The sequence below is a fragment of the Myotis davidii genome, unplaced genomic scaffold, assembly GCF_000327345.1.
Source record: "Myotis davidii unplaced genomic scaffold, ASM32734v1 scaffold523, whole genome shotgun sequence".
NCBI classification, from domain to species: domain Eukaryota; kingdom Metazoa; phylum Chordata; class Mammalia; order Chiroptera; family Vespertilionidae; genus Myotis; species Myotis davidii.
In genome coordinates this window covers 1,061,758-1,075,191 of record NW_006295054.1, presented here as the reverse complement: position 1 = coordinate 1,075,191, position 13,434 = coordinate 1,061,758, and the positions used below count along the sequence as shown (strand labels likewise).

Here is a 13,434-nt window from a genome sequence, read left to right as displayed (position 1 = left end):
GCCGGGCTGAGGGCCCCCCTTCCCCCCCAAGTGCACAAATTTTTGTGCACCGGGCCTCTAGTCTATATAATAAAGAGCCAGGGTCGTAACGACTGAAGGCTCGACCAGACCGGAAGTCAGTGCTGAGTTGCTGTGGTGACCCAGCACTGATTGGGGCCGCTGCGGGCACCCCAACCCAGCACTGACTGCCTAGGGGGCTGCTGATCAGGCCCAGAGAGAGGCCTGCAGAGAGAGAGGCAGGGTTTGATCTGTAGCCTCTGTGGCAGCCATTGATCAGAACTTGCCTTTCTTTCTCTGCCAGCCTGGCCAACAGCCGCACCTCCATTTCTCTCCAGGCCTTCACTGGGGCTGCTGATCAGCCGTGCCTTTCTGATCAGGCCCTGTTTTGATAGGTCCAGAGACACTGACTGGCATAGAAACTGACCAATCAGAACCAAATCTGGGTGAATGTAAGGAGCCAATGGCTGCCTAGGAGGCTGAGCCGAGATCAGGCTGGCAAGGGAGGGCAGTTAGGGGTGATCAGGCAGGCAGAATCAGTTAGGGGCGATCAAGCAGAAACAGTTAGGGGCGATCAGACAGGCAGGCAGAGGGGTTAGGGGCAATCAGGCAGGCAGGCAGGTGAATTGTTAGGAGCCAGTGGTCCCAGATTGTGAGAGGGGTGTCCAACCTGTGGGATTGGGCCTAAACCGGTGGTTGGACATCCCCTGAGGGGTCCCCAGTTGGAGTAGGGGCAGGCTGGGCTGAGGGAACTCCCCCTCCATGCATGAATTTCGTGCACCATGCCTCTAGTACTAATATAAGTGAGGAGCTTTGCAAAGGGTCCACTGAGTGTCACCTTAACTGGAGAGGAGGTGACATGAATTGGGTTTGGGCAGGGTGAAAGCTGAAGATGTAGTCCAAACAAATTTCTTTGAAGGGTTATATTTTACCTTTAAAAATCATGCAAAATTTCTATCTTATCCATATAGCTTTATGTTTGTTTTACATAAAAGCAATGTTTGAATTTCTAAAAAAATGCAGGGGATTTATAGTGGCCTTCTTTTAATGGTATAGATATTTATATGAAAATAAAAAATAATTTTTTACACACTGTACCTCTTTCCACTAAGATGTAACCCCTCGGGGTGGGTACTATATAGCATGCATGGTATCCTATTATGTTGTTGGAGTCTGCATATGGTCAGGCAGTTGGTTCCAATTCCTGTATTTGAAAAGTGGTGTACTTTACTACATAAGTAAATGGGTGAGAAGCAGATGCCTCCAAAGTATCACCTAACTGTAAGTGAAGTTTTTTCTTCTTTAGATTTAACCTACCATCTAACGCAATACCCTGTTATCATTCTCACAGCGAACTGCTCAACTACCTGCTTTAATGGAGGGACCTGTTTCTACCCTGGAAAGTGTATTTGCCCTCCAGGACTAGAGGGAGAACAGTGTGAAATAAGTGAGTATTGGCCCTCTGCATTCTCTTTTATTTTCAGGGACCTTAACAACTCCATCTAACCCTTTATGTTAGCAATCTGAAGCCCAGAGACAATGAATCGCTTGTCCAAGGTCTCAGGCCAGTGGTTTATTTTCACTACACTCAGCCCCCATTCACTTGGCTAAAGGTGGGGCAGAGTGACATAGCTCAGCTCAAATGACTCAGAGCAAAGGCTCTCTGACTCAGTTACGTCTGGGTGTGGGCTACTCAGCATGCTGCGTTGTTCTTGGTGATTTTGGCCCCCTCTCATGTGCAGAGCCTGTAGTTCAGCCTAGAGATGTAGACCAGAGCTTTGAGACAACTGACATTTGCTCAACTACCTGTACACAATAGAGTCTTTTCTCTTCTACTCACAGCCACATTTCCCAAACGTTTCTCTTAGATGGGTTTCCGAGCTGAGTAGCTCATCTAAGAGAAAAGGGCAGACTCAAGAAAAAGGAGGAAAAAGGGTGCCCAGCAATAAAGAAGAACAAACTAATAGGACACACCACAACATGAATGACTCGCACAGAAGTTAAGTAAAAGGAGCTAGACACAAAAACATTCATACTGCATGATTCCATTTTTATGAAGTTCAAGAACAGTCCAAACTAATGGATGATGGTAGAAACCAGAGTAATGGTTGAGGCACAAAGGAACTTGATGGGCTGCCAAAAATGCTCTGTATCTTGATTGATGAAGTGTCACATGAGTGTTTTATTTATGTAAAAAAATAGTTGAGCTGTACACTTAAGATTGGGGCATGTTAAGCCTTCACTATATATTAGCCATGCTTCAATACAAAAAAAATAAAAATTTACAAGTAGAATGTGGTAGATGATCATTGTTTTGGCCATCAGGACATCAAACTGCCTGTCCTGGCTTTGCCACCTACCACCCATGTAATCCTCAGCAAGTCACTGACATTCTCTATTAAACTCAGAAACGAGCCGACTCCATTCTCGGTGGCTTTGTGATCCAGAAGGCAGGTAACACGGAAGCTCTGCTCAGGAAGGCGCAAAAGCAATGTGAGCGTGTCTGCGGAGGCTGCTGTGCCCCTGCCTTTCTGGCGGTTCTGGAATATGGCATTTTCATTTCCAGCCACATTATATCTGTAGAACACCACTGCATTTGGTACAGTCATAGTTTCTGAAGTTGTGGGTTCAAAATTGAATAAAACCGACTTCCTATTTTAACTTTCAACTTCTAATTTATTTGTGGGTTTTTGTACTTTAATGAGTACTAGATGAAGTAACCATTTCTTATAGAGTTCACATGAAATACCTCTAAAGTTTCCATAGAACATGTAATTAACTGTCAGGATGTGGTTCTGTTCTTATTAGTGACCCAGCTCTGATAAAGGTATCTGTGAGCTCACTCCCCTCAATTTTGCCCTGTACTTACTCTCAGACTTTGCATAGTTAGTTGGTTCATGTTTATGAATCTTTGTTTTATGGGCTCATTTCTCTTCATATAAGTGTGCCCTTTCATGCTCTCAGGTTTATGACCTTTCCATTGGCAGTGACAATGTTTTCTATTCTTATTTTATTTTTTTCCCCTATCTGCACCAAAAATGTGGGCCTTTGAAAGCTCGTGATTTTCCCTATCATAAATCATATTCAAATCCTTTTAGGAAATTTTCTGTTTCAATTACAGGAGCCACATTACCAGAAAAAGGTGGAAATAGGTCTTGAAAAGAAGTACCTCTGGTATAATAGAGACAAAAGTTTAATTATATATTCTTTTTTTAAAAAAAATAACAACCCGTGTTTTTATGGGATACCTCAGAAAATAAAGGAGAAATTAAGAGAAAATTTAAAAGCAAATAAAAGAAATAACTTCCAACTATAATAACTGCTTTACAATCTTTTGTAATTCTTTGAATTCTGGAGTATTGTCTCATAGCTGGGCCATTGATGAAACAGTTCCTTAAGTTAAATAATGCTATTATTTTATGTATTCTTATTTTTTAATTGATATAGTTCACATGCCATAAAATTTACCATTGTAAAGTATGCAATTCAGTATATTCACAAAATCATGCAGCACTTCTAGCTAATACCAAAACATGCCATCACCCCGAAAGAAAACCCTGTACCCATTAGCATTCACTCATTTCCCTCTTCTCAAGACCCTGGAAACCACTAATCTACATTCTCTGTCTTTAGATTTCCCTATTCTGTCTCTAGATTTTCCTATTCCTACTCATATAAGCATATAACATACGGCCATTCTTGTCTGACTTCTTGCACTTAGCATGGTATTTTCAAGGTTCCTCCATATTGTCACATATATCATTCTTCTTTTTAATTTCTGGGTAATATTCCATTGTATGGCTATACCAACTTCATTTTGTTTACCCATTCATCAATTGATGGACATTTGTTTGTTTCTTCTTTGGGCTATTATAAATAATGCTTATATGAACATTCATGTATAAGTTTTGTGTGAATGTATGGGTCTCTTGAGTCTCTAAGAGTAGAATTGTCAGACCGTATGTTAATTCTATATTTAATTTTTGGAGGAGCTGCCAAACTATTTTTTAAAGAGGCTGTGCCATTTTACATTCCCTCCAGTAAGGTACAAGGTTTCAATTTCTCTGCCAACATCCTTGCCAACACTTGTTATTCATGGTCTTTTTAAGTGAAAATATATATGTTGATATTATCTATATTTTCTTTTTTTATGGCCTCTATTAGGATTGATATCTTCTCAAATTTCATTCTGACTTGATTATAAGAAACATTTGTAGGTTAACAAATAAGACCATGAGTAGAGGTATCTGGATGTAATATATATTTATTATTATTTAAGGTGTATAGATTTCCCTAAAATTTTTAATGAACCTTCAAATAAATTAATGACACAAATTAATTATACTGTTTGGTAAATGGGTTTTTAAAATAACTTCATGGGTTCTTATGATTATAAAAGTTCTCTGTAAAAATTTTAGAGTATTGAATGAAATAATCACAATCACCCATAATCCTAAAACCCAGAGATGATGACTGTTGGTAATTATTGTAAACCTTTCTAATCTTTTTCTATGTGAAGTGGAGTAGCAAATTGAAGGTGTCCCACAATCCAATGGGTGGAGGAAGTTTAATTCTTTATTTTATCAATATTTCATTGTCCTCTCTGGACTCATCCACCAAAAAATGCTAACTGTTCAAATTTAATCAAATCTGTTTGTCTCTAGCAATTCCTTTTGGTAATCTTTCAAGTTGACTCAATTTTCCACTGTCTAATGGATAGAATTTGGTTATAAAATATTTTCAGGAAAAAGAAGTCAATATTAAAGATACTTATGAGCCTCTGAATTTTAAAATAATCAATCTTCATGAGATTTTGGCTTCATGAGGTTTGATCTAGGAGTGGCCTTCTCATAGTTGCCTGTATTTCTGTCATGTGATAACCAGGAGAGAATGTCCTCTTTCCTGGCTGCCATGAACCTCTTGCGAAGGAGACATAAGGCCCAGGAAGTTCATGCAAAAGTCCTCTCCACCAATCATTCTCTATGTGACCACGTTCACTTCTCATAGAACATGGTTTCAGTTGAGCTTACCAAGTATTTCACAATAAGTACTCGATCTTTTCTGCCATATAATTATTGTCCCACATCTTGCTTTCTTGAAAAACCTCAGTGCATTGCAGAGTACTGTGATATGATCCAGTTTTGTGTATATGATAGAGTCAGATTTTTAAAAATGCACACAGAAATTCAGAGTTAGGTATTCCCTTTCTTTAGGGAAAGGTTAGGATCTTAACCAAATAGTAAGCGCTATTCTTTGTATCCAAACCCAGCAAAAAAGGACACTTTTGGGTTTTTAATGGTCTAGAATAAGGTAGTATTCTATTATTAAGGTTGTTTTAATAATTAAGGTTGTTCCTGTTTCTGAAACATCCATGCATCAGAAAAACCTAAAGGTCTAATGGCATCCTAGGTTTTTGAGAGATTTTAACATCTCAACATTAAGCCTGTATTGTCTCACCATTACCAAATGCTGCTTCATTTGGTTTATATGTGAAGAAAGTCCTTTTGGATAAGTAAAGGGAAAAGAAAAGTGTGTTTTTAGCAAAATGATTTTCATAATGGAATTCACTTCATGTTTGTTAAGCATAGTGCTTGTTGGTAAACTATTATAGTAGTTCACTTGTTTCAAAACTTCATTTAACCATAAAAGAACTTAGAGAAGGAAAGGTAGGTTGTTATTTTAGGATAAAGATTTAATTTCTTTTCCTTATGTATTGAGGCCTTTGCAGTGAGTATTCTGCTAAAGTGGAAAAGAAGAACAACAATAACAAAAATACGTATATCCAGACTCCTCCACTACCAAAATCTACTGGCTGTTTGCTCTTTGCAACATCATTGTGCCAGTTATAGGATGTGGTTTCAGCTCTGTGTGGACAAACCTTTCTCTTGTACTTCTTCAAAAAATTCAGCCTTAGGATGGCAAATTCTAGGTTACAGAGGGATAATAAGTAGCTTCTGGAGTAAAAAGAAAATTATTATATAGTTTTTACATCTAAGGCCCTATTCAGCTCTAAAATCCTGTGATTCAAAGATCTGTGAAAACATTAGCAATACTCATTTGGCATATAGATTTTTTTTTTAAAAAAAGAAGGAGAATGATGTGTTATTAAGATCTGAGACATTCCAGAAAAATGCACAGATGTGGTATCAAGGCACCTTCTATGCTCCTCTGACATCTTTCTCAGCCAGCCTTTCACTCCAGCCACTACTGCGGCAACCTGATTTTCACACGAATAACCTGATTGCACCTCATCTTAGCTGTTCCAGTTCTCTTGCTTTCCATTCATACTCCCCTGAGTCCTAAAAAAATACCGCCTGTACTCACACAGTTGCAGAATGGAAGCACAAGGAAGTTATCCTATGGGGTGACCCTTGACCGGTGGGACAGAGGTGCTGATGAATAGATGCTCCCTTCTCCCTTCTTTGAGGAGACTTGAAGGTGCCATCCTCAGCAGGACGCAATAGGGTAGAACCCGATTGCCACAGTGATGCCCCACTCACAAACATACTTTCGTGTTGGCTTTCCCTTCTGTTCCACTCTTCCCACCCCCCATTCTCGTTTCCTAGGATCACTTTCCCAAATAAACTATGTGCATGTAAGCCCTCCTTTCTGAAGAATCTTAGGCTACAACAGATGCTATCAGGTACAGGTGTCAGCCTGCTTTCAGAACGCAAGGAAAGATCATTTACAGGGTCATCCTATCTCAGCTGTTAGTATATCTTATATTCTAAGGGCTTATGAATCAATTAAATATTGTTTATGAAAAAGTAATGTAAAGGTAGCATTTGGGCAACACATTAATTGTAAAAGATATATATTCAAAGTTATAAGTAAAAATACTAGCCTGTTTGTTCCAAAAAGAAATTCAAGCAGAATCAAAGCCAGATTAAATCTGAAATAAATGGAAATAACTGCCATTTAGTAGCTTTATCCTCCCAAAGCCTGGCAGTTTCTTTGAAAAATGTAATTACCTCCGAATGAAACACGGAGTTCCTTGCTTACTTGCATTCTTCTCTGTTTCAGGCAAATGCCCACAATCCTGTCGAAATGGAGGTAAATGCATTGGTAAAAGCAAATGTAAGTGCTCCAAAGGTTACCAAGGAGACCTCTGTTCAAAGCGTAAGTACCCCGTACACATGGGTCTGGGAAAGGGATTATACTGAGAAGCCGTAGTCTTGTTCTACATAACTTCTGTGCCTGCTGCATGTTACCTGGACATGAACCTTTCTTCCTGGACACATAGGTTTCCTTTATGTAGACTAAAAAAGTCATATGAGATCCACACATGTATAAAAAGTTAGACACTCCTGCTGAGTGTCTCTTGTGAATGAGAAGCATCAAGCTTAGTTTAAGATCGCTCTCAGGACCTTCTCAGTAAGTTCCCAACCAACTTGGAGCTGAAGATTGACAGGAAAAAAAAGAAATGAGGGGATGAAGCCAACACTAACACATTCTAAAGAACAGCAAGAAAAACAGCTGTGTATTTCTGTTGCGAAATGAAAGCTCAGGAAACATCCTTTTTATCTCCTTTGATTCTAGCTGTCTGCGAGCCTGGCTGTGGGACACACGGAACCTGCCATGAGCCCAACAAATGCCAGTGTCAGGAAGGCTGGCATGGAAGACACTGCAATAAAAGTGAGTGAGATGGCCTCTTTCACGTCTGTTTCTTGGCTCCAAAGACTGAAAGACAGCTCATAACTCAGCCTGCTTTCCATTTCATTAAAGCAACTTCTCTGCCTCTTCTCTCCCGTGCTTCCTCCTGCTGCCTGCAGCTCTCTGCACTTTAGCCTAAGCTTGAGAGTGTAACGAGAATGCCTCATTGTAAAATATCACCACAAAGATTTCCTAGGTTAAATTAGTAAAACAGGTTGATTTGGAAGTATGGGTCTATTAAGTATGGAAGCAATGACAAGTAAAAGTAACTGGTTTGGTTCAATGGATAGAGCAGTGGTTCCCAAACTTATTTGGCCTACCGCCCCCTTTCCAGAAAAAATATTACTCAGCGCCCCCTGGAAATTAATTTTTTTAAAATTTTAATAGCATTTAAACAGAAAAATATATGCCCCCAAATGCACCTGTGGCCATCACCGCCCTCCTGGATCGCTGTAGCGCCCACCAGGGGGCGGTAGCGCCCACTTTGGGATTCACTGGGATAGAGTGTTGGCCTGCAGACTGAAGGATCCCAGGTTTGATTTCAGTCAAGGGCATGTACCTTGGTTGTGGGCACATCCCCAGTGGGGCGTGTGCTGAAGGCAGCTGACTGATGTTTCTCTCTCATCGATGTTTCTAACTCTCTATCCCTCTCCCTTCCTCTCTGTAAAAATCAATAAAATATTTTTTAAAAGAAAAAAAAAGTAAGATTTTAAATCAAATGCAGAATTGTATCTTCATGGCTTTGATTTTGTCATTCAAGATTTGTCAACTAGCATATCTAACATAAAGAGTTCTGCTGTTTAAAATCTTTAAAAATTGTACTGGTATGGTATGTTTTCAATGAGTTCTTTTGAGGGAGAGAAAGGGTTAAGAAGTATGGGAGAGATGCTATGATGGAGTTGTGTTTTCCCCCCCAATTTACTGATGATAAAAAGCAAACTACTATTGAGATAATAAACCACTGGCCTGTTTTATACCCAAAATGAGACATGCTAAACACAACTGTTTCACCGTGGTTGATACCTTCTCTGTGCTGACTATGAATCTGGACCCTGGGGACACAGCAGGGAACAGGGAGAGGAGGCTCTGCTGAGTGGAGCCCAGGTTCTGGTGGGAGGGACAGGCAATTTGCAAGTGAACCAAAGAAACAATGCAGATTCAGTGTAGTCGGCAGCTAGAGCTCAGCCTCCTAAGCTGGACCCACTGTTTACTCTGCTTCCAGGAGAGGAAGACCCTAGCCTATAACACCCTGCACTAACAGAAGTCCACAGGTGTCTAGCACAATGATGTTCAACCCTTTTCATCTCATGGTGCACACAGACTAATTACTAAAATTCTGCAGCACATTAAAAATACATATTTTGCCCATCTAACAAAAAAAAAGTAGGTAGAATTTTGATGCATTCACACCAGATGCTATCCTTGTATTGGCTGTTGTCATTTTTTATTTGACAATCTAAGGGAAGAGAGGTCAGTGTCCCTGACTAAATAGTCAGATTTTGCATGTTTTAAAAATTCTTGTGGCATGCTGGTTGAAAATCGCTGGTCTAGCATATCGTGTCTCCAAAATAATGGATACAACTGAACACATCATTTACAGATCAGATGTTTTTCTAGATCAGGGGTCTCTGAAGGGTGAAGCATGTAGCCCAGTAAATGTGGAAATGATCAACAGGGTTGCTGAGAAAAATATATTCGTTTTAAAATATATCTGATATTATTTTATTAATATTAATATAAATAGATAACAAGTATTTACATTTATATTTTTCAACCTCAAATTTATTTTTGTGCTGATTTGAAAATGCTCACATTATATTATTCTTATGTATATGTAATACACTTATATGTAGGTACACATGCTTATTTATTTTAAGGTAGTTGGGTCTGATCTAGGCTACACTAATACATTGACTTCATTCTTTTTCACCTACTGAATTGATTGGATAGATTGAATTGGCTTCAGGTGGGCACAGTTTAAAAAGAAATGTGGCTCCTCTGGAAAATAGCCCTTTACCCAAGTGGTGATGGTTGAATGGTATCCCTGTTAGGACATACGTACCAGGAAACCTTCTTTGGACCAAAAGACCTATAGAAAACTAACCTTTTCTAGAGCTATTTTGGCAAAGAGTAAACCAAACCTTTTGTTCTACCCCAAACTGGATACAAACTGTAAGGCTTGTCCCAAAATCAGATTACCTTTTCAGAAGTCCTAGGGATGAGGTCAGACCACCCATCCCAGGATTCAACTACAAAGGTTCTCGGGGACTCATGTCTGGAGCCTGGTGGCCCCTGAGAGTGATGGGAGGACAGTATGAGGGGCACTGTCCCTGCTGACACTCCAGGCACTCTTCCAAAAAGAAGACAAGCCAGGGGCATCGTGGAGCATAGATGAGCAATTCTGACAGGTCTGCCAACTTCAGATAGCACCCCACTTGTAGACTGTGCTGCTGAAAGCTCCCTCATCAGTCTACCTCCTTCCGAGCAAGGCACTGTGCACTCAGAAGATGCCCTGGTGCTTGATTAAAATGCAAATGTGTGTCTGGGAGAGGCCACCCAGCCATTTTATACATTACCTAAGAGAATCAAGGCAGAAAGAATGAGGTTTATTTCGACTTGAGGGTGGTAACAAGGAAGCTATAAGACACAGAGTTCTGTGAACAGATTCTCAGTGGGGTGACACGTTGGGAGGTCCCCGGCACCCAGGCATCTGAGTCGGGAGGAGGATACTGGAGACAGACTTCTCTGCTTAGGCTCACCCTCACCAGCAGGGAGGTTTGGGCTTCATGGGTGGCAGGGCGAGAGGCAGGGTAGGGATTTCCTCCAGCACATTGTTGGCTCATGTTTTGGCTGTCCCATGAGCTACTAGCCTACATACTGACAATTCAAAGAAACACATTCAGGCACAAAGTATTCTGTTCTCAGTGCGTATTTAATGGCATGCTTGCATTTAAAATCCATGAGGAACAAATGAAAGGCCGAACTTGACTCTAATTGCACAGGAAAATGGAGGCAGATTTTTACAATGTGATTGCTGTCTTGGATCAGTTTTAAGAAATCAGTAGAAATGAGCTGGTGCTCCGAGCACCTACAAAAGTTCACAAGTAGGAGCAAGGGAGGTCTCAAGTTGTGTAACTCAGTGCTACACTCTACTTACCAACAACTGAGCTGGAAATAGATGCATGCCCACCTCGACTAAACTCACAAATCCCCACTGATGAGTCAGTTCAAATTACAACCCTTTCTCTAAATGTGCAATTAAAGTCCTTAATTTTTACAAAATCCCTATTTTGTGTTAGTGCAATAGCCTGATCATGTGGTCTATATGAAGAGTGTAGGTTATTATATTGAACAATATAATCGAGGCTAGTTTTGCAATGCCGTGAGAAGAATCAATAGTCAAACCTCCTGCAAAAGTCTCCCTACATTCGAGATCTCAGCGCTACCTTGTTCCCAGCCCTTGGGTGGAGAAGATCCTTCCATTCAATCATATCCATCCAAACTTTGCATGAGGAGTTTCTGCATGGCTAAAATCCACAGTGAGTCAGACTTTCCATGGAAGCCGGAGTTGATGGAGTTAGTAAAATGGATTTCTTTTAACAGGGATTTTGAACGTGTAGCATCTCTTCCTTCAGGTAGCTTTTTGTGGCTGCTGTGGCCTTTCACTCTGAGTTGCAAAGGGAAAATGGATTTCATTTGAATGGTTAGTAATGAATCTGAAGAGCCTGTTTTTGTAGTTTCTTTTCTTTTAAGCTGTGAATAATTTTGCAGGGTACGGAGCCAGCCTCATGCATGCCCTGAGGCCAGCAGGCGCAGGGCTCAGGCAGCACACGCCTTCACCTAAAAGGGCTGAGGAGCGGCAGGATCCACCTGAATCCAATTACATCTGGTGAACTCCGACATCTGAAACGTTTTAAGTTACACCAAGTTCATAGCCTTTGTTAACCTTTCATGTGTTGAATGTTCAAATAATGTTCATTACAGTTAAGAATACTGGCCTGAATTTTATTAGCTTCATTATAAATCACTGAGTTGATATTTACTCTTCCTTTTAAGTTTTCTAAGTACATCTGTAGCATGATGGTATAGATTTTCTAGTTTCAGTGCTTTGGGACAGATTTTATATAATGGCAGTTGATCAGGTTAACATTTTGTCTTTTCAGTGTGTAGTTGACAGGTAATTTCCAAAATCACAATGCATCCATGGTGTGGAAGGGCAGGGGTACGCTAGAGAAGGTAAATGGAACAAACAAGCATAAATCACAAGGGTTTGGATGAAGCAATTAATCGTGAAGTTACAGCATTCCAAATTTTACTGTCATGTATTTAGACATTTGTCACATTTTTAATTGCTCTTCTTTTTAAACTCTCAATACAATATATTTTGACCTTACCATGATTCCAGAGAATTCACTAATAAAAAAAGAAAAGAAGTAACACTGTGGGAGTGGCATTTAAACAATATAATATATTGTAAACACAATAAAATAGGGAATATAATGTATGAACTTTTGGCATTGGCTTGAAGCAATATAATATATTGTAAACAAAACACAGCTCTTACATAATAAACATTTTATACTGTTTGTATGTATAAAATAAAGGTGCTGCTTTAGTTTTCAAAGTGTTTTATGGAGTGATCTTTGCATGTGCTATCTTACGGAAATAAAGTTCGTTGCAGTTGAGCGGTAGTTGAAACTCCAACACCCTTACGAAGAGAAGCTATTCCATCCTCAGACCCTGTCCTAGCCTCTATCCTCGTCTCTCCCTCCCAACTCCCTCTCTCTACACAGAACCCTGTTGTCACTGCCTATAACACTCCAATTTGTCTGTTCTCAGCTCAGTTGTGTCTTTCCAGAGGTCTTGCCTAACTAGAATGTGTCAAATATCCATCTGTGGAAGACTTTCTGAAGGTGTCAGAATGGCATCCATGAAAACTGCTATCATTATTAAAAACCTGTTGGTTCCCACAAACATTGTGTGTTACCTTACAATCCTAGGAGGTGGGTATCATTGTGCACTTTTACAGACAAGAAGACTGGGTCATGGTGACAAGAAGCAATTTACCAAGATCACACCCGATCGGGAATGGTTTCAAATAATAGGGACAGGTTTCAATCCTCGCATCTGACTCTGGAGACTTACGCTCTGCTGTCCTTTCTCCTTCCTTTCTCTCAGCAAATACAGTAGAAGGTAAAACTCCACAAATCCTAGGTAGCAACTTTCCAACAGATTTTATTCTCCCAAGGGAATGTGAACTTTATTTTACAGATATCCTGAAGTGTACAAGTTTCCTATGCTAGGGAGTGGCAATGATCAGCTGTGGGCTTTAGGGAAGTGTCTGTTACAGGAGGTGATCCAGGCAGAGGTGGCAGCAGAGGGAACATACCTTGTTATGGTGCTGGACCTCGGCAGTCTTGCTCCTCTAACTAGCCAGAGCCCAGAGTGTCAGCCTGGGGTCGCACAGAGCTTGCAAAGCAGACCAGCAGCCAGGAAGCTAACCTTGGGATCCTAACATGAGAATCAACTTATTTATTTAAGACTTTCAAGTAAAAATCCAATTGCATGGTAATAAGGATCTAAGTGGCAGAAAATTAAATTTGGGGATAGGATGATAATAGTTGTAATAATAACAGAGCTAACATTTATATAGTGCTTCGTTTATTCTAAGCACTTTACTAGTAAGCTCATAGATGTAAAATAGGATGGTGGGAAGTTAGACTGGAGGCAGGGTGGCAAACTGCTATATACTAGGTTGGTCACTCCCAGACCATTCTGGTTGCA

At 40.2% G+C, this 13,434-nt stretch overlaps 1 protein-coding gene across 1 annotated transcript in view; it reads left to right on the top strand.

Moving 5' to 3' along the window:
* Positions 1 to 12,274, top strand: part of WIF1 (WNT inhibitory factor 1) — a 74,597-nt gene extending 62,323 nt beyond the window's left edge. The window contains exons 7-10 of the mRNA XM_006769621.2: positions 1,349 to 1,444; positions 7,021 to 7,116; positions 7,537 to 7,632; positions 11,422 to 12,274. Of these exons, the coding sequence (XP_006769684.1) occupies positions 1,349 to 1,444; positions 7,021 to 7,116; positions 7,537 to 7,632; positions 11,422 to 11,543 (410 nt within the window). The 3' untranslated portion in view covers positions 11,544 to 12,274. The remainder of the gene's footprint in view (positions 1 to 1,348; positions 1,445 to 7,020; positions 7,117 to 7,536; positions 7,633 to 11,421) is intronic.
* The last annotated feature ends 1,160 nt before the right edge of the window (positions 12,275 to 13,434 follow it).